This window comes from Tachysurus fulvidraco, chromosome 2, assembly GCF_022655615.1.
Source record: "Tachysurus fulvidraco isolate hzauxx_2018 chromosome 2, HZAU_PFXX_2.0, whole genome shotgun sequence".
NCBI lineage: Eukaryota > Metazoa > Chordata > Actinopteri > Siluriformes > Bagridae > Tachysurus > Tachysurus fulvidraco.
In genome coordinates this window covers 8,727,795-8,750,463 of record NC_062519.1, presented here as the reverse complement: position 1 = coordinate 8,750,463, position 22,669 = coordinate 8,727,795, and the positions used below count along the sequence as shown (strand labels likewise).

Genomic DNA, 22,669 nt, shown 5'->3' with positions numbered 1-22,669 from the left:
GGGCTAAATAGTATGGAAAAATAATGTGCAGCTGCCTCTTCCTGTAGTGATTTATCCTATAGAGTATTTACAAGTATGTAGTTTGAATGGCAGTAATTGAAGATCAATATGATTGGGGCACAGGGCTACTGAGGTTAGGGCTAGACGTTATGGATGAGGTAGATTTTTAAGGCATATAGCAGACATTGTATTATTTAGCCACAGTAAAATGCAGGCCAATCAAAATACCTCAGAAAGATGGTAATTCTTATTTGTGTGCCTGTGTGGTTCTCAAGCAGTTCTCACTCCAAAATCCCTATGTCCGCCTTTACGTAATTTATGCTTGTTCATTCTGGTGAATTAGCGTTCTGCTCTGTTTACATACTGCTCATAATTTATTGATGTTTCCTGCATTGATCATCTCCCACTGTTTGGCTAATGAGAGGTTTATACCTTACCCTTACAAAACCCCTGTGTGCTTAGAGCTAATTAGACACTGCTCTGTTATCTTAGCCATAATTAATGCTCAAGTTCTGCTCACACACACACACACACACACACACACACACACACACACACACACACACACACACACACACACACACACACACACACACACACACACACACACACAGGCAGGGAGATAGAGAGAGAGACTGACCTCCTTTGAGTAATACTCATTTCAGGAGTGGTGAGACATCAGAATGTGAGCAATGTATGATTCACTAATCACTTCAGTCTCGTGCGTCATCTCTCTTTTTTTCGACATAGACAAATTAATATTTTTTTACATTAAAATTTAAATGAATAATCAAAGGAAACACACAAGGTGCAGTGGACATATTATGCACCTTGGTAAAATGTCAGGCATTAAAGCACAACAGATCATTAATTATACTGTGTCTCCGATTTAATTAGTTAACAAAATATATGAAAAGCCATGCAATGATGAAGTGACCCACTTTAATTTGGTCTGGCTCCTACTAATAGTCCATATTTGCATAGCACTTTTAGCGATGGACATTGTCTTTGCAGCTTTACAGAACATAAACATAAACCAAAAAGTTAATAGAATAAAATAATTCAAGATTATGATTAGATATATTTTAATGTGTTTGTATATATCCCCTATGAGCAAGCCTGAGGTGACTGTGGCAAGGAAAAATTCCCTTGGATGGTTAGGGAAGAAACTTTGAGAGGAACCAGACTCAAAGGGGAACCTCATCCTCATTTGGGTGACCCTAGAGTGTGTGATTATCAATATACAGTGTGACAATTGTGTATTGATTAGGAGGTTGTTGTCCTCAAAGACCACGTGTAGTATAAAAGCATATACAAGATGCATTTTTATTTATCTTCTTTTTATTTATCCTCTTTTTTCATTTCATTTTCATCTTTCTTCTTCACTTCATGAAGGGTATCACAGAGGTGACAGGCTATGTTGGTCAATCCAGACTTCTCTATCCCCAGCCACATCTCCTTCTGAGATTTTTCCAGATGTTTCCACCCAGCAGTATGTGCTTAATCCGACTTCAAAAGGAGCCAATCAGGGAGCAGTCTTGTAAGGTCTCTAATCCAGCTCAGATGGTTCTCTCAATTCAGCAGAGCAGCAGCTCTTCTCCACACTCCTTCAAAATGTCCTTAACCTATCATGGTGGACCCATGGAAGAACCTAATTTTTGAATCTGGCCTTTGTCTTTTGGTCACTGTCTACACCAGAGGTTAGGATACATGGTCTGCAAATAGAGCTTTGGCAACACCTTTAGAGATTGCAACAATAACAATAAGACTGCTTCAACTGGTAGCCTAAAATGTTAATCTTTAAACTCTTTTTTCCTTCATTTTTGGAAAAAGATAATGTGAAACAGCATATTTATCTCACAGCCCCAAACTTATTCAGTGCCTTCAACATACTGTATATTGCCAAGTCTTATTCATCCCAGCATTTGCAATCATGGAGTTTAATTTTCCTCAGCCACAGAGATGAACTACAACACACCAGAGGTTTCTGCTACTGCCTTCTGAAGGGAGGGCATCTACTCCATCAATCACTTAACAATATCCTCAGTAGAGGTTGCACTTGCCTAGCAAAGCTTGTGTGTGGTCTTTTCTCCTCCACGTGTGGCATTTAGATTTTTTTTTGCTTTTACAAATGATACTCCAGCCCTTCTGGCTCTACCAAACCCTAACTTTTTCTACTTACTTACATTGACTTTTGGCTCAAGGTGCTCTTGTTCCAAGTACATTTATGAGGAACATTGTGTTCATAAAGTGTTTGTAATTATGTTGGCTTTGTAGAAGCCAACATTCTGTTTTCCTATTTAAGCTTAGACAAAAATTTATCAAGAGTAACTCCTCCTAGTAACTCCTCCTAGGGCTTTTCAGCCACATGAACCAAATTCGGATATGTTGTAGAACCTGGTCTGAAGTTTGTTGCTATTACTTTTCTAAGTGATCCGAATACCGGTACTTAAGGTACCGGGTCTCAAATTGGCCTTTTTTCCCCATAGACTCCCATTATAAACTTTGGAGGTTTATAACTCGGCAAGCTTTCGAACTATCTACACTAAACTCGGCCAGCTCCTTTAGGATGAAACTCTGAACAAAGTTTTAAATTGGTGTACCGACTGGCCTTTCAGTTGTGCCGCAGCCCCGCCCCCAAAATATGCAAAATCAAAAAACTTTTTACAACATAGACATGTGACATATCAAAACACTCAACACAATGAGGGGAACTTCCTCAGGAGTATTTGGATGATGTCACATGCTTGTGTCCACTTGCCTCCAAATGTTTTGGCACCCTAGCTTTATGTCCACTTGCCTCCAAAAAGCACCATCCTTTGTGAATACCTGCATTTGTTGCGACGAACTTTACAAACCTAGTTGGTAGTTTGCGACCACTCCGTTTCATATGTGGGTGGTCATTCCTTCCAATCATGTCCCATTCCCAAAGCAGGACTTCATTGCAAAGGTTTAGCCTCCTCCTAATTTGGCCCACTCCTAAGTCTGCTATCATTTCTGTTTACTACAGGTGGCCCTACTGGGAGCATTAAGGTCCTGGTGACATGAAATACACACCACAACAATATCCGTATTTACAAGGGGATATTTTTGTATTTTTATAAATTGTATTTTTGTAAAATTGCGTTCAATATTTGGTGCCATGTATCCACAAGATAAAAATGGTGAGTCAACTTGTAATGTCAAATAAATAAAATACCTGTTCTCTGGATATAGTAAGATGGAATAGTAGTAGCCAGTTTTCCAAAAAATAAAATTTACACAATTTTTTTACACATCAAGGGATTCATTTTATGCATTGAGATGGAATGCCTCAATACTCTGCTATATATCTTGTTGAGTTTGTATGGACAGCTAACATGCTAACAAAAGGGTGGTTACAATCACATTCTTGATGACTGGATGACACCTTAATCAGAAAATTCAGGTTGCTCTTCTAGGCAGTCTTACTGAGTTTTACTTTTTGATTTTATTTTTTCCTTTAATGTAATCTATTTTTAGAAGAGATTATTTAATTTGTTTATATTCATCGTCTGTTTTTTGTGCTTTTTTGTCTATATATTCCCCTTATTGTTATGTTTTTGGCATAATGGAAGAAACCTACATGCAAACCTCAGGTTCAAATCCCTGCACCACCATGACTCTGTAAAAGAACTATATTTCACGCATAATAAAAAGTCTTCTTTTCTGTTTCAGAATGCTGAAGGATTCAACATGAGCATCCCCATGCCTGGCCACCCTGTGAGTTTTTCTGAAGCGATGATTACTCAAGCACAGACAGATGTGGAGCAGTTGGAGGCACTGATCTCAGCACACGACGTTGTCTTCCTGCTTATGGACACGCGGGAGAGTCGCTGGCTCCCCACAGTCATTGCAGCAAGCCAGAGAAAGGTATTTTAACTGTTACTGGTGTGAATAATACATCAGTAAAGCGGTGTATGTTTTTTTTTTCTATAGACTAATTGGCACGACTGTATGCACTGTAGCACATTTTAGAGGGCAAAAAATATATTGATGCACAGAAAATCTAACAGAATTAATTTCACACTTGCCTTTGGGCTTTTAAAATCTTTTTCTCTTGTTACAAATTGCTAGTTATCTGAAATAACTCCTAACATATTTGCTCTTCCAGCTTGTAGTTAATGCAGCTCTCGGCTTTGACACCTTTGTTGTAATGAGGCATGGCCTTAAGAAACCCAAAATCTCAGACACTGGAGACACCAAAGAATCATCTCCCTTGTCTGAATCAGACTCCTCTTCTTCCTTAACTCCAGCTACGCCAGGTAGGACACATAGAGCCACACAACATTTTGTCCAATTTTATTTCCCGTTGATTAAATTTGACAGTGAATGAAACGGCTCATTGGGGATTTTTAAATATATACATAATTATACATAGTGCAGAATTCTGTCTAATGAATGAATAATATGATTACTGTAATAATAGTTTGGCAGATTTTAAAGAATGCATAAAGGAAGTAGTATTTCTGTTATGACTTTCCAGGACAGTCATCTCTGCCAATATTGCATCATTCTTTCTCCACTGTCTTCCGGCCAATCAGCAGGTGTACATTTTCATTTATTCGTTCAACATAAAGAACATAGCATGTTAACAAGCTGTAGTTTTTAACTGGAAGAATCAGATGTTTTTGATATCCATATGATATAATGTATGTTATGTTAACCCCCAAGAATAAGCATTTTAAACCATCATAAATATGCAGGGAAAAGTCATAAAGACTTTGCCGATCATTATAGCACAAATATTTAACCTTTATTTAATTTGATTCAATTCAATTTATTTGTATAGGGATTTGAATTGAATTGATTCTGCACTGTGTTTTGGTAACACCCCATTTCATTGTAGAGACCATTGTAGAGACCTACAAACCAAGGTACGATATTTCTAATATATATATATATATATATATATATATATATATATATATATATATATATATATATATATATATATATAGAGAGAGAGAGAGAGAGAGAGAGAGCGAGAGAGAGAGCGAGAGAGAATTTTTTATTTATTTTTTTTACATTTACGGCATTTAGCATTTTTACATGAATATCAATGGCATCTTATCCTTTTTAGATTTGCTCGTTTCTCCTCCATGCTGTTGCTCACATTCCCTATGATTACTTATTATATATTCATGTTATCTGGCAAAAGCTGTGTTTAGGCATTTCAAAGGAGGTAAGGGAATAAGAATTGAGTAGGGAACATGAGTGACCTGAGCCATTGTCATCAACTAACAGAGTAGGGAAGTCAAATTCAGTTTTTAGTAAGCAATTTTATTGAGTCTTCAGGGACAATAGAAGCCATGATTTTTTTTTATTTTATAAACATGAGCTATTTTATTTGAAGTTAACCTTGGAGTTAGAATGGTTGAATTGGAGATTTCTGTTTTGTCTTTACTTGAGGTAACTTGAGGTGCATTGAAGGGCATTTTTATTTTATTTCTGTGAGAATCTCTCATTATCAACACCTAATAGTGAATAATTGTCAAAAACAACATACTGGTTAAGCGTTAATTCTTAGGTTTTGCCTAGACATTTTTCTTGCCTATCCAGAGTTTGCTGCAGTGTTGGTTGGTTAATTGCCATCATTAGCTGTGGCATACTATCTGGTAGCCTTTTGTCCGTTCGTGTCGTCTGTTAATTAGCACAGCAAAGTTCACCAGGCTTACGCATGGTATTGTGTACTGGAATTTGAGTAAATGAGTATTGGACTAATTTATGATACCAGTATCAGTACTGATGCATCTCTAGTTTAAAAATCAAAGAAGGAAAGATTGAAAAATTCAACCAGAAATCTGATAAAATACCTGTCATACACCAGCCAGAGATGCAAAGGGAACAGGGGTTGTTTAATTCTACATGTATCAACATACTTCATTAGCTTTCACTTATCAGTTTATCAGTTTAACTTTCATTTGCTTAAATCACTCAGACTTCATAAATTCACAAATGAATGAAATGAATGAAAATTAGCCAAGTATGCATAGTTTTGTAAGACACAGATTAGCCATAACATTAAAACCACCTGCCTAATATTGTGTCTGTCCCCCAAAACACCTTTGACCTATCGAGGCATGGATTGCACAAGACCTCTGAAGGCTGTGGTATCTGGCACCATAACACCAATGTTATGGCATGTGGTAGCCTAGTGGTTAAGCTATTGGACTATCAATCACAAGATTGTGAGTTTCATCCCAGGTTCACCAAGATGCCACTGTTTGGCCCCTGAGCAAGGTCCTTAACCCTCAATTGCTCAGTTGTATAAAATTAAATAATGTAAGAAGCTCTGGATAAGGGCGTCTGCCAAATAGTGGACATGTAAATGTAAATAACACCAAGAAGTTAGTATCAAATCTCTTAAATCCTGTTGGGATTTATTGTAAGGTAGGACCACCATGGATCAGAATTGTTTGTCCAGCATATCACACTAATTGGAGGTCAAGTTAATACTGAACTCTGTCATGTTACTCAAACCATTCCTGAACAAAGTTTGTATTTCCTGAACAACTGTGGCAAGGAAAAACTCCCTTAGATGGAAGAGGAAGAACCCTTGAGAGGAACCAGACTCAAAAGGGAACCTCATCCTCATTTGGGTGACACTGGAGGGTGTGATTATAATTTTTTATAAACAACTGAGAGTGTTATTATAAATAATGTCCTTTCTACAGTCATTCATATATATATATATATATATATATATATATATATATATATATATATATATATATATATGTGTGTGTGTGTTTGTATATATATATATATATATATATATATATATATATATATATATATATATATATATATATATATAGTCTGACAATTGTGTATTGATTAGATGGTTGTTGTCATCAAGGACCACATGTAGTTGGCATCTTCTCTTTGAATGTCTGAAATCTTTATGTAGTGGAATCCAACTGTAGCTGGTACATCTCTCGGTGCCTCAGGAAGCTCAGAGGGTTGGTCTGTTCTCACTGAAGGTCTGTCATCTTCATGAACTGGAGTACAACTAGAGCTGGCACAATGTCTAGATGCTTTGGGATGGGAGCCTGTGCCTGTGCTGCCATTATAATGAGATAATGCTATTCACTTCACCTGTCAGAGGCTTTAATCTTCCAGCTGATCAGTGGGGGGAACAAGTATTATCAGACTTGCAATTGGAAAGAGTAAATCTAGCAAAAAGAAATACTGGTGGATTACTGGTAGACACTGAAATGTCTTCAATTATTCAAATGTTGAACTGCAGATTGTAGCCCACAAGACCAACATTAACCTCATTACAAAGCAATTATGAAGTTCATTTCGCCTGGGCTTTAAAGCAATTTACTGTCAAGCTCCATAATTAAATGTCTTCAATCTATCTCCTTTTGCAGGTTTGAATTTGAGAATAAAATGAATATTCTAAATAAAACCAATAAAAGGTCAATAAAGCAGGTTATTTATATTGTGCTTCTGCTTCAGGAATTTGTTAAAATGATTGGTAGAGGAGATGCTTAGAAAGGTTTTCAGCCGTTCGGGTCATTTTACGTCAGATGGTAGGAGTAAACTAAGTTATTTTGAACACTTAAACCTTCACACAGTGTTTTCATACTTTGCTTAAGCAGAAAAGAAATAAAAGGAGATAGACAGATGTTCTTTAGAATATGTTCCTACTTTTACTTGTCAAATGATAGGAGGTAGAGGTTGTTTTTAGCCATTTAGGTCATTTTAAATGTCAAGCCATAGTAGATTTAGGTAAGTAGCATAGTGTTCGAATTTTCCTTTTCTCTTGAATTTATGTGTTCATTCCTGAGGAAAAATAAATAGAATTTTATTTACATTTTATACGTGATTTTTTTTATTTATTTATTTTTAACCCATCGTTGTGTTCAATTGAGATGGTTAACAGTCAGTTATCCTTGAATTTACACATTTAGTGCATTATTTTATCTTTGACATGATCATTTATTTCTAAATAACTGTTTGTGACCTTTTAATTGTATTTTTGTAGTTTTATGATGTATTATAGGCATAACTGCAAAAATGTACACTAACTAGCCAGTTTATTCTTTGGTACAACTCTATTAATTTGTACAGTGCCCCAGCTTTCAACACAGCCTCAGTTCCTTGTGTTGTAGATTCTGCATAGCGTTAGAAGGCTTTTTTTTTTTTTCCCCCCAATCTCCATGTTGACATAATTGAATCACGTAATTGCTGTAGATTTGGCAGCTGCACATTCATCCTGCAAATCTCCCATTCTACCACATCCCAACGGTGCTCAATTAGATTTAGATCTGGTGACTGGTGAACTCATTGTCATGCTCATAAAAGCAGTTTGAGATGACTTGTGCTTTGTGACATGGCACGTTATATTGCAGGAAGTAGCTATTACAGTCATATCCATTGTCCAAGTATTTGGACAGTGATGCCATTTTAATAATTTGTGCCTCTGTACACCAACACAGTGGATTTGAAGTGAAGCAGTCAATCAATATCTGATTGAAGTGTAGATTTTCAGGTTTAATTTATGGAGGTTAGCAAAAATATTTCATTAGACATTTTTATATAAGCTTTCTATTTTCACAGATAAAAAAAAAAAAGACTGAAACGTCTGGTGCTAAATTTGTGTCTTGTGGCTTTTCATGGGAACTGTCAATATCTTACACATAGAGGTGTTGATGCACAAGAAGGAGGTCATCACTAGGCTATAAAAAACAAACATGATTTATCAGAGAGATAGCAGAGATTTTTGGAATGGCAAAAGACCAATTTGGTACATTCTTTAAAGAAAGGAATGTACTGCTGAACTCCGCAACACCAAATGATCTGCTAGATCTCACAGGACAACTAAAGCAGATGAATTCTTTCCTTGGTAAAGAAAAACGTTCCTTTACTGCATCCAGCCACATCATGAATACTCTCAAGGCGATAGGTATATCATGGTAGAGAGGGTTTACACCGTTATGCAAACCAATAGTAACACTCAAGAACGGGAAAGCGTGAATAGTCATTGCTAGAAAACATATTTAAAATATTGTCAAGTTCTGGAACAAGATTCATGATAAGAAAGTACAATCTCTGTAGCAGAATGATGGGAGAAAGATTGGGAGAAAAGAAAGTGGAAGCAAAGTGGAACTGGGTCACTGGCGTTTACTGATGATGTGAATGCTGATAGAAGTAATAAGATGAATTCTGTCTCATAGAGATATACAGTATGTTTTGCACAGATTAAGTCAAAAGCTGCAAAACTCGTAGGACAGCACTTCACACTACACACCACACACTTTCAACTGGCACTCGGTCACCTGACCTCAGCCCAATTAAGCATGCTTTTCACTTCCTGAAGACAAAGCAGAAGGCAGTAGAACCGACACAAACTGAAGGTGACTGCAGTAAAAACCTGACAAAGCAGCTTAAAATAGGAAACGAATCCTTCTGATTAGTTTGTCTAATTTCATTTGAGCCTATGAAATGGAGGGATTATGCAATTCATAAATGGCTAATGCAATGCACCTTGTGTGAACGCTGAAAGTATACACTTCAACCACATCTTGTTTGATTAATTTCAAATCCACTGATGTAAAAATAACAAACATTGTCACTGTCTAAACATGTTGGACCTGACTGTTTAACATGAGTAAATTGTGTCCATAAATCTAGATTCAAATGGTCTAAGGCCATGTAGCCTCAGATTGTGTTTGTAATAAAACTCATCCATTATAAGCGGTTTCTGAAGTATTGCACATATGTCACCAGCAATCAAGTCATGGTTCAAGTAAATAAGATCTTTTTTTTTCTATTCTGATGTTTGATGTGAACACTAACTGAAACTCATATACTCTATATTCATGATTTTAATGTGTTCTGCTGCTGTTACATGATTGGCTGTTTGAATTTATGATCTATGTCTTTTTTTAAAACCTTTTTCCATTTCATAAGCTGATGAGAATCTATTTATACTATCTTTGAATTATTAAACCTAGAATCCAGTAAAATACTCTACAACTGCCTTATACTATTGTACTGTAATGTGAGTGTGGAAGTATAATCAATCTCACATTTCATGAATACTTGCTCTGGTTAATGTAATTGCCATGTCTTTGCCATAAAAGAGCAAATAATTGCACAGAATTGCAGTATATTACTTTTCTTATATTAACGATTACTGTTTATATTTTCAGGAGCATCTCTGTTTTCGAACATACCTGGCCATCGACTAGGCTGTTACTTCTGCAATGATGTTGTTGCCCCAGGAGATGTGAGTTTCCTTATTTTCTTTAACAATCGTTAGTTCTCCATTCATCATCTCTCCAATTACACATTCATCCACCCATCTGTCCAAAATATTAATTCTACATTAAATCTCATCCGTTCATCCAAAATCCATTCATTTTCATCCATCAGTCCAGAACAATATATGCAATCTAATAAATTTAATTCATCCATCCATCCATCCATCTGTCCAAAATATTCTTATATTTGAATATATCTACCCATTCATCAAAAATAATTTCATTCCTATCTGCCTCTCCAGCCTTTCAAAAAACCATCCACATTCATTCGTCTATCCAGCCATGATCCATCCAATGGTCTCTGTCCATCAGTCGATCCATAATGTCCATCCATGATCTGTCCAATCCCATCTGCCTATTAATAATATTCCATTGAACCTTTTCCCTCTCAAATCATTCATCTAATCCCATCTTTGCATTCATTGATGCATTTAAATCCATCCATTCATCCAAACAACCAACTGTAAATTGGAATATGGAATAAAATTGCCAGGACTTGTAGTTTGGAAAATTAACCCTGTTTAAAAGTGTCAGGTAGAAGAAGGTTTGGAACGAATCCTCACAGGTAATATCCTGTGCATGTGAAATTCATAGGTGTTTAATTACTTCTTCTGAAACAATACAAGAAAGCATTTCCTGGTTGTTTAGTATGATGTAACATGATATTTATCTGTTTGATTTCATTGATGTAAAATGACTGTTAAGACATTTAGTTGATGTCATATTAATCAAAACTTTTTAATCAGTTCTTCTTTTAGCTGTATTCATTTACAGGTTTCTTAATAACTGTCACGTTTTATTGGCAAATTGTATGAAAAAATTGGGTTACTGAATTTTTTTATTTTTTTATTATTTGTTTGTTTGTTTGTTTGTTTGTTTGTTTGTTTGTTTGTTTTTTAAATCCAGTCGACCAGGGACAGGACTCTGGATCAGCAGTGTACAGTGAGCAGGCCTGGTTTGGCTATGATTGCTGGAGCTCTAGCTGTTGAGCTGATGGTCTCCATCCTGCAGCACCCAGAGGGGTGAGAGCTACATCACACCCACAAATAGACCTCTCCTAACGCAGTCTGTTTTATAAATGAGAAAAAAAAGGGGAAAAAAAACACTGTACATGTTATATTGTCTGTTTTCTATTCATAGTTTATGTTATAATTATTTAGCCATCAACCACTTTCCTGTCTGGGCCATCAAATCAATCCATTGGTTCATTGGACCATTTTTTACACTTCAGTGTGTAGAACTGAGAGGAATGCACAGCATAACAAGTGCTATTGTAGTGTACTTTTTTTTACTTTAGAATTGATGCTCAAACAGAACATAAAAACAGCATTTCCTTGTAATACGTTTGCACTTACTTTGATGTTTACTCTGTGTAGATATCTCAGCGTAAATAGAGCTCTTGCTGTTTCACCAGACAAAAGATGATATCTTGGATGGAACATCTCTTCAGATGCATTAAACAATTTTGTGAAAACCTGATATGGCTCTGGTCAAAAGAATCTGCAAAAAAAAAAAAAAAAGATAACAGAGGGATATTTGGGTTGTTTGCTGTAGTGGCTATAATTTAAGGTACATTTTCAGTTGGCTTTGAATCTATGTTCTGGTGAAAACGAAAACTTTGCACAAAACGAATCTTCCTAAATATTTTGGAGTAAAACTGGTGCTTGAACATGGTATCATTTCAAATCTGAATAATGAAATATGCTATAAAGGCCTGTGATGATAGACAGGTGCTCATTATTGTTAATATATATATATATATATATATATATATATATATATATATATATATATATATATATAAGTCAAAAAAAAAAATACATCCATCTCACAAATTCCAGATGCCCTTCTGACTGCTGCCATCCTGCCTTCTCATATCTCACGTTGCCTTAGACTTAGCTAGCAGCTTTCAGCTGAAAAATGAGTTTTGCCAAAAAGACTTTATGCTGTGAGGTGAAGATTGGCTTCCTGCCAGGCATTGAGGGTTTGGACAAAAAAGACAGAATTTTAAATGCCAATTTTATATCTTAAATCCCAGTGACATTTCTGTTTTAATTGAACTGAAAACTCATTTATCATTTCAGTGAGGGGGGGATATAGCTATAGCTATATTATAGCTAGCTTATTATATAAGCTATTGTTATAACATAGCATTGATCCCAGCAGACCACCTAATCTTTAGGTAAACAAAAGTAAAGGAACAGATAAGAATTGAAAGTAAATACCATTCCATATATTTTACTGCAAATCCCTTCCTTGCAGTAACTGCATCAAGTCTGCTGCTCAGTGTCATCATCAAATTGTTGGTTCCTTCTTATTTCAAGATGATTTTATTGTCATTTCAACCATACACAGCTAACGCTGTAAATAGTGAAATGAATGTTTCTCCAGGACCATGGTGCTACATAGAACAAAAACAGGGCTGCATAGAATAACACAGAGCTAAGGACTTGAAGGAGTTAATCCTAGCCACATAAAGTGCATCTGTGCAACCTAGCACAAGTTGTGCAAGACAAAATAACAGTGCAAACAAATAATGCAAAACACTACAAGACAAAATACCACACATATAAAGCCTTTTTTCAGCCTTTGTATTAAGTAAAGGTGATGTTGGGCTTTCTTGGTGATGAAGCTGGTGTTGAGTGACCAGGTGAAGTTCTCTGCCAGATGAACACCAAGAAGCTCTTGACCAAGGTGGGGGAATGGTCGCTCTGTGATCTCTTGAAGTCAACAACCATCTCTTTAGTTTTATCAAAATTTAGAGACAGGTTATTGGCTATTCACCAGGCAGTTAGCTGTTTCTCCTCCTCCCTGTATGCCTGTATTCATGTTGGTGAGACCCACCACGTTCATGAACTTGATGATGTGATTTGATCTTTGCATTGCTGTGCAGTCATGAGCCAGCAAAGTAAACAGCAGTGGGCTGAGCAGGCAGCCCTGAGGAACTCCAGTGCTCAAAGTATGGTGCCGGGTATGCTGTTCCCGATTCAGACTGATTGAGGATCCAGTTGCAGAGGGGGGTGTTCAGGCCCAGCATGCTCAGCTTCTTGATCAGGTGCTGAGAGATGATTGTGTTAAATGCTGAACCGAAGTCTATAAAAAGCATTCGTACATATGTATCTTTATTGTCCAGGTGGGATAAGGCCAAATGAAGGGTCGTGGTAATGGCATTGTCCATGGATCGGCGATACGCAAACTGCAGGGGGTCCAGTGAAGGTGGTAGCTGGGTCTTGACAAGCCTCAGCTGCTCAGCTGTTCTGCACATTCCCAGTATTGTTTTCTGGTCCAGCAACCTTCTCTAGAGGCCATGGATAGACAGACTACTTGATCGACAGAGAGGGATGGTCTTCCTTGCCACTACGTTGTTCTGCACCTCAAACCAAGCATAGAAGCCGTTCAGCGCATCTGGGAGGGAGGCGTCTCTGTCAAAGGCAGGTGAAGCTGTCTTGTAGTTCTTGATCACCTGGATGCCCTGCAACATGTGCTGGGTGCCTCCGCTGTCCAGGAAGTGGCTTTGGTTTGTCTGGGCATGTGCACGCTTTGCTTTTCTGATTGCTCGGTACAGTTTGGCCCTTGCTGTTCTTAGGGCCATCCTTTTCCTTGCTCTGAAGACTATTTCTCTAGACTTCAGCAGCACACGCACCTTAGTAGTCATCAGTGGCTTCTGGTTGGAGCGTGTGGTGATGGTCTTGAAGACGATGTGGCTGGTCACTGATGCCATGTACTCTTCCAAGTTGACAGAATCACAGTTGGTTGCAGCCTCCCTGAAGATGCTCCAGTCAGTGCACCCAAAACAGTCCTGAAGAGCAGAGGTGGCTCCTGCCGGCCAGGTTTTCACCTGCCTCAGATCCGGTTTAGAGCATCTGCTAATCAGGCTTGTATGCTGGAATTAGCATAACAGAGATGTACATGTTTTTTTTTTTATTTTGTTTTGTTGGAGGGGATTTTTATTTTTTTTTTTAAACTCTTGTAGGTTGTTTATAGCTTCAGGATGTGTGTGTGTGTGTGTGTGTGTGTGTGTGTGTGTGTGTGTGTGTGAGAGAGAGAGAGAGAGAGAGAGAGAGAGAGAGAGAGAGAGAGAGAGTCTCTTAGACCAGTCAACTGAAATATAAATGGATTTCAAAGGAACTGATGCATGGAATGAGAAACTGCAAAGACGGCGCAATCCAGACATGCTTTTGTATTCATTGCGTGTCATCTGTCTATTTTTGTCCTCTGTCTCACTCACTCTCTCTCTTTCTCTATCTCTTTCTCTCTCTCTGTTTTGCAGCGGCTATGCGGTGGCGAGTAGCAGTGATGATCGCATGAATGAACCGCCAACCTCACTTGGTCTCGTCCCACATCAGGTTAGTGAGTGCAGTCATCCAGAAAGTTCCTCCCTTCTCTTCCTTTATCTGAACTGTCCAGCCGGACACAGGGTGTACGACGAATGTTACACACAGATAACACACAGGTTAACATCCTACATTTTAACAAAGAACTTGGGCTATTTTTAAAGAACTACTCCAGATTTTAATAATAATTTAAACAAAAATATGATTCTACAATGTACAATCTCTTATTTTGACCATATCTGAATCAATGATGTGTTACTCATGTGTTTCCAGGATAATCTGGGTTGGATTTAGATGTGATTTCAAAGATGTGATGTCATTTGGAATGAGGCACAGACTTACTTGACAGACAGGTTGTCAAAACGTGTCTTTGTGCTCATCTATTCAGCACAAACTATCACTGTTAATGAGAGATCAGCCAAAATCAGGTCTTGGCTATATCTTCTTTCAGACGGCAGGTAGTAGTGGGACATATAAATGAGACACAGGAGGATCGCTATTTAAAGTTTATGTCTACAGTTTTCCAATTGTAAAAAATCGATTTTTTTCCCTTTGAAAAGAAATAGAAAATAAGGCAGTAAAGCATGCGGAAAGATTTGCATATAGAAACAGATTTCCTTTGTTTAAGCAGGTAAAAAAATCTAATTTGTTTTGGCTTATACAACTTTGAGAACTTTTGTTATATTACTTGAAACAGAAGAAGATGAAGCATACAGACACGACATTTATTGGCACTATATATCTCCACGTGCAGAGACAAACATGTACATTACAAAGAACATCATGAAAATGATATTATTGTCTCAGGTGGTGTTAAAAATCACTTGGAGTCTTTGTAGATTGAAACCAAGACGTGACCACGTACGATTTCTTCCAAGTTTATGACAAGACAGAGACTATTCATTTGTGGTTTCAAGATCAATCCCAGTCTCACTGACTACAAATCAAATGAAAATGACAAATCAAAGCAGCATGACAAAATATCCTGTACCCTGCACACACTTTAGTCTTTCATGACCTCGACTTAGTACACAACGCATTTTTGGTGCATGAGATAGAGTAGCGATATGCAGAACAAATAATCTGGATCAAGTGCTAATTTATTAGCTGCGATTAAATGACATCAAGTAAAATATACTAGACTCCTGTTAGATGTTTATTTCAGTTCTTAATTGGTTTTATTTATTTTGCCTTTTTTTGTAGTCTCTTGCTTTTTATATTATACTGGATTTGAAAACAGGAAAGATATTTTATTTATTTATTTATTTATTTATTTATTTTCCAGTTTGCAGTATGTATTTTATAAATCGCTGATTATTTAGGCTTAAAAAGCAAGTGCTGGTGTTTTAATCAGTGGTCTACAACAGGTCCAGACCAATCTCTATATAGATTTCATAGAATCTCTAGCCATGTTGTGTCAACTATTTACCTACAGGTTATATAAAATATATACTACCAGAGTACACATCTGAATCTTCTACAATCTCTGAGTGATTGTCACATTGTCCGGCTGCCCATGAGGCAAAAGCAGCTTGAGCCTAATGGCATTTTGTTGTGAGACTCATTATTATTATGATGTTACAATGTAAGTGCAAACAGAGCTGAAACTCCTGAAGTGGTGAGATGTTCATCATAGCTTAGTTAATAGGTGTTCCTCAAAGTATTCATTTATAGATAAAGGACCTGAGGCTGTGGGTAGAAGAATTTTGAAGTACACTATGTGACCATAAGCAATAAGGCATATTTAGGAACTTCAGACTTCAACAGCACTTCTATAAGGCGCTCTGGATAAGATGGAAAGAAACAGGGAGCAAGTCATCATGTCGTATACCTCAAGTGTAAAAATGCACAATTTATTGTATATGAAGTTTCAGAATGAACTATTAAGGTAAAGAGGAACATTTCTATATAATGCCCTAAGAATTTTCTGACAGACATGTATTTAAACCAGCTTCCCATAAAACAACACACACTTACAGTCTACGGAAAAAGGTTTGTGTCTATCATTCTCATGCTTTTTGGAAATGCTTTCCACTAGAGCATTATCGATGTCAGGCAGTGGTTTGTTGTAAGAAGGTACGGGCTCTGTAGCCTTCCAGTTCAACCTGAAGGTCTTTAATGGGGTTGAGGTCAGGGGTCTGTGCAGGTCACTTGGGTTCTTCCAGTCCAATTTTGACAAACAATGTCTTCATAGAGCTCGCTTTGTACACAGGGGCATCGTCGTGCTGGAACATGTTTGGGGAAATTGTAAATCTACAGCATACACAGGTGTTCTGTACGAAAGCTTGTGTGCTTCAAATATACAGCTGTGATGCTTCGTTGTCTACAATGTTTGGCTATATAATGTGTGTGTTTTATGGGAAGCCAGTGAAAATGTATATCTACCAGTATATTCTTAGTTCATTATATAGAAATATATCATGTATAGTATATTGTGGATTGTAGAAAGGACATTTTTGATAATCACACTCTCTGGAGTCACAGAAATGAGGATGGGTTCCCTTTTGAGTCTAGTTCCTCTCAAGGTTTCTTCCTGATACCATATAAAGGAGTTTTTCCTTGCCACAATTATAACAGGCTTGCTCATTAGGGATAAATTAAAATTAATGTACATTAACATTTTATGTTCTTAAAAGCTGCTTTGAGACAATGTCCACTAATTGAATTTAATTGAATTAATTTATTTAAATTAAATTGAGTTTTTACAGATGAGGGACGAGGCATTGCTTCCTGTTTTTTTTTTTTTATACAGCTGTGATATGCTGTATTATTTATGTTTTTCTAAAGGTCTTTTTGTTTAGCACTGAAAGCTGCTCAAATACCAGCGTGCTCTCTCTCTCTCTCTCTCTCTCTCTCTCTCTCTCTCTCTCTCTCTCTCTCTCTCTCTCTCTCTCTCTCTCTCTCACTCTCACACACACACAAAACTCACACACTTTACGACAAGGATTGGATGCATTTACGGAATGAAAACCAAGATGAGATGATCTACACGAATAATCAAAAGTGCTGCTCCAGATGATACTTTCCTATCAGGACTAGCTCTCATGAATAAAAGGTCTTCGACAGGTCTCACTCTCAGATGCACAAATTGACAGAGGGAGTAGTGTCAAAGGTGGAAGACTCAGACACGAATGCGTAAATCAGTAATGAACAGGATTCTTTGGAAAGTTTTCAGCTCACTTATCACAGTCTTATTTATTTTCCCTGTTTAACAGTCCAATGCTCAGCAGTGTTTGCTTCGCTTTATAACACCCTGCTCACACACAGAGACAGAAAATGGAGCAATAAAAGGAAGACGCATGAGATCCTTGATAGCCGGAATGTTTTTAATCACGTTTAGCAGAAAGTACTTACGTTTCGCAGAGGTTATATATTGTCGTTCTCGGTCATTTTCCTCAATTAATTTAACTACCAATGTTTAACTACAATGTAGAGTTATAACACTACAGTGTAGAGTTAATACAATCATTTATTTTCAAAATCAGATGACATCTTAATCAGATGTATTTAATGTCAGCCACTGTGTTATCTATGGAACCATAGGAACATAGGGACTGATTAGATTTTAAGATTGATTCAGACAGGGTTAAGGTCATAGCAAGGTCAAATATTTTTATGGGTATGTAAGGAACACACGTTTAAGGCGTCCCCTTCGTTCTACTAGTTCTTCTGGACCTGTTATTCCTGAAGTTATGCTAGTTTTATGGCTGCAGTGTATGAAGTAGCATTAATGCAGCAGAATCGTTTTGGATAAACAAAGTTCACAGATAGATTGTTTAGCAGACCAACATTTGGGGGGAGGGGGGGATGTTCATTGTGTACCAATAAATTATTGCATATGACTCATTATGATCATTCAAATCTGACCTTAATGATCCACCCTTGTGAATGTTAATAGTCTTTGCCGTGCATCCTTCATCTCGCTTTATAATAAATGCTTGACACAGTGCTACCGCACGACCCCCTGCCTGCACACCAAAGCCTGGCACAGCATCTCAGTAACACTTCTCACAAACACATTCTCACTTGTAGATGCGCACACACATACACACACACACACACACACACACACACACACACACACACACACACACACACTCAAGCAGGGGGCTAATGATGAAGCTGAGGCCACTGAAGCATAACGCTACAAGCTATTAACTCTGTCTCACTGGCAGTGCAAAAGCTATACAAAAGACCCCAAGCAGCATAATGTCATCGCCCCCCAAAGAAAATCTTTAATTGCAAAAAAATTTCAAGCTTTCATGCATAACCAGATTACTTTTTACATTAAAGCTTTGGCTTTAATGCCTCCTGTCAGTGTCCTTGTTTGAGGAAGGAAAGATGGGAAGGGTAGAGGGAATGACTGGAGCTTTATTATTTCTTTGACATTGCATATCTTGGTATATTAGTGTGTTTTACTTTTTCCTTTAAGTCATTTTAGTATAAGCAATTGCAGATCACTTGATTTAATGACATTGTGAACTGTTTTTATTTTTCCGTAATCCTTCAAGTGAAACTGGTTTTGCTCATTAGGCAACACCACCCCCTGGTGTAGATACAGAGTATTGCATGTACTTGAATTGTGTAATAGCAATGTTGTAGGTTTAATATTTCCTTGATGTTTTGGCCCTGCGAGTCAACTGACCTACGGTGCACTCCAAAAATATTGGCACTCCTCATAAATATGACCAAGAATTACTTTTAAATACAAACATGCAACCTATGCAGTAAGTGATAAGGAACACCGTTTGATTCAAATGTCAAAAAAAGATTACATTTAAAAAGCACTGCCTTTTGTTTTATAAAGCACATTTAATATTGGCACCCTTTTAAATATCGTTAGACCTAAGTCTTTTCCTACTGTGCATAAACTATTGTAGAGGGATGTTGGTTCATACAGATCATTTTCAGCTCCTTTTTATTCTTAGGTTTTGTGCATGTTGACTTTCTTCTTTAATGAGTTTTTAAGCTTCAGTTTATGGGGAGTGAAATGATTAATGATGTTGTGCTTTATTAGATATTTCTACCTTGATTTGTTAAGCTTTTTACCATCATCTTGTTATAAAGGTGTGAAACTCATGGCTGAGGCAGCCAGGTTTGGGCTGAAATATTCTGATACTTATAGGGCTATCTAGTGCTGATCTAGGGCTAATGTGAAATCTGTCATGCAGACCTGGAAGGGCACCATGGTAACAAACCCAAGACTACCTGTAGGTGGTGGTGTGGTTCGCTTGCACTGGAAATGCCACGATTCCCATGACCGTAAACGCAGCTTCTACTCGAGTCTGCATTTCTGCACAACTGAAAGTAACCCGCGCTTGTATTTTAGCTGATGACGATGTTATTACCTTGCACGACTCGTGGCATTTGACTTTGTGAAGTCTCCACTCTACCCCTCCGTCCCCCTCCTTTCATTTTTGTCACTCAGTTCATTATAAATGTGAAATGCATCAGCAGCTCCTATTCCTCTCAATCTCCTCATGATCTCCCTCGAGCCCATTCTTTAATTTGCTTTTCATTTAAGATCCACCGCCAGCGGAATCCGTACAGGGAAAGACAAAGAACCTTTGGGAATTGGCATCGGTTAATTAAAAGACATTTTGCTTTAATTTTTTTTACTGTGCTTATTTAGATCCCAGTTACAGTATTCATTAAAAAAAAATGCTCTGTCCCGACAGTGAGGTGTTTAGTCTTAGTGCTCGATTAACCATCATTTGGTTCAAGACAGAACGTTAACAGTGTATTAATGTGTTCTTGTTTTTTATTGATTTTATAGAAAGACTTGTTTATGAGCTGCAGCAAGTGGCCCTGGAAATCATGTAGTTGTCCTAATGAATAGGATAGAATAGAAGCCTTTATTTTTTTCACATATATTTTACAGCACAGTGAAATTCTTTCACATTTCCCAATATTTCCTAACTTCGGAGGTTGGTGTCATACAAGATCCAGCACCCATGAAGCAGAGAGGGTTAAGGGCCTTGCTCAAGGGCCCAACAGTGGCAGCTTCACAGTGCTATAGCTTGAACCCCAATTCACAGCCTTAACCGCTTAAGTCACCACTGCCCCTGTGGATGCACGTGTCATCAGCCCTCTCAGATACATCATCTTACATGACTTATAGTAACGAGCTAAGCCATCTAAAAACAATCCTATCCAATTTTTAAATTTTTAAATCAAGGATGGTCGTTAAATACGTCTGGTACGTACGTTTCGTACTGTGTAGGATTGTGTATGTGACATATAAAGTTTGAATTTGACATTCGTGCAGTTATCTAATCAGCTGATCATGCAAGTAAAGAACAAGAGAACACGTGAGCATGCCTTGTCTCTCTGTTATCTGCATGAATCTTTTTGACATCTTGAGCTAATACAGCTTGTTCTAGATGAATGACGAAGCCTGTCGCTTCATGTCCGTCGAGCTGCGATTTCAATTCCAGTAACAAGCAACAAAGTAAGAACATGACAACGTGCAACAAAATGTGCAAATTGGTTCCTCAAACCAATCCTATCATGTACGGTCTATCATCTCTCTCGTTTCCTACTACAGTTTGTTCACATTTACTGTTTAACATACAAAAATAAAACAAGGTTAATATTATTTCTAGTTTATAGAAATAAACTAGAAAGCAAAATAGAAAATAGTTTATTGTTGATCTTGCATTTCTCATCTGTATTTAAAAAAATGTTAGGCAGTTAAAAAGTTAGACCATAAACATGGACAATAGTCAGTTAGTTAGTGTGAGTTAGTGTAATGTACTGTACATGTGCTCTATCTTTCTATCAGAAAGCCCTTCATCTCTTCCTCATTGCTATGATCCACGCTCACTGTCATCAGTCGTGTCCGAATCCGAGTGTTATCACATTTGGCTGCATTAACCCACAGCCTGGGGTATTTTCTTTTGCAAATGGGGGCTGTTTGTTTCAGATTTGGCTGGAGACTTTCTATATTTCAGTCATTTTCTTCTTTCATGGCCTGTTTTCTTATCAGCTTTCTCCCTCTTTCAGTCCCAACACCATTCTCTCTCCTTCTCGTGCTTTTTTCCTGTTCTGATCCCCTTCCCTTTCACTCTGTACTGTATCTCTGTTTCCATGATCAATGCCACGTTCCTACGCTAATTCTTTTCTTTTCTTTTCTTTTTTCCTTTGGTGGTGAGCACTTTTCTTATCCGCAGTAAGAATCTTTATCAAGCTTTTGGTCAAATCTTCAGATCTTATTCTGTTAGATGGTTTTATCGGCCATGTTTTTAATTGACTTTTCTGTCCACCAGATTCACGGTGCGCTTTTTCAACAGAGCCGACATTTTATAAGCTTGACATTTCATCTCGAAGTCATCGCTGACATAGGGATCATTTAAAAAGATGACGATTTTGTACAGATTTCTTTTGACTCTAAGTCACTTTGGCATTCACTGTAATGTTCGATACTCTCAGGTACTACGTTTAAAACCTCGTCTGTTACAGGGCCAGGTACTTACAAAACATTACACATTTGCTTGTTGCTCCTGCACCAGGTCTCAATCTACCAACTATTGTTTATTACAGCTCTCTTATCAGAGCATGCTAAGAACATGTTCTGATTCTGGACGTAAGAAACGTGAGGAAACTGCCATTTATTCAGCTGTATGCTATGGATGTTAATAAATCACACGTATCGTATATTGCCCTTACAAAGCCTCACATGATTTACGTTCACATTTACAAAGCAGATGCTTTTGTCCAAATATTTCTTACAAATGAGGAAGTACAAGCAAAGTGGTAGACATTTTTAATTGAGTGCTACTGTAGCTGTAATGTAAATGCTGATATTTATTTATTTACAGACGAAGCTTGTGATGGATTCTGTTGTCCAGATTGAGGTTGTAATTTTTAAGTACAGTCAGTTTACAGGTCCTGGAAAGGGACCTTATGCTTTGCTGAGTAGGTAAAGAAGCAGCTTTTATTTGTCATGTGTACATTACAGCACAGTGAAATTCTTTACCTCACATATCCCAGTATAGGAAGATGGGGTCAGAGAGCCTTGCTCAGGGGCCCGGCAGTGGA

At 37.4% G+C, this 22,669-nt stretch overlaps 1 protein-coding gene across 3 annotated transcripts in view; it reads left to right on the top strand.

The window, feature by feature from the left end:
* Window positions 1-22,669, top strand: part of atg7 (ATG7 autophagy related 7 homolog (S. cerevisiae)) — an 87,672-nt gene that overhangs the window by 26,496 nt on the left and 38,507 nt on the right. For all 3 annotated transcript variants that reach the window (XM_047810579.1, XM_047810578.1, XM_047810580.1), the window contains exons 13-17: window positions 3,697-3,891; window positions 4,133-4,283; window positions 10,185-10,261; window positions 11,202-11,317; window positions 14,566-14,641. In XM_047810579.1, coding sequence (XP_047666535.1) covers window positions 3,697-3,891; window positions 4,133-4,283; window positions 10,185-10,261; window positions 11,202-11,317; window positions 14,566-14,641 — 615 coding nt within the window. The remainder of the gene's footprint in view (window positions 1-3,696; window positions 3,892-4,132; window positions 4,284-10,184; window positions 10,262-11,201; window positions 11,318-14,565; window positions 14,642-22,669) is intronic.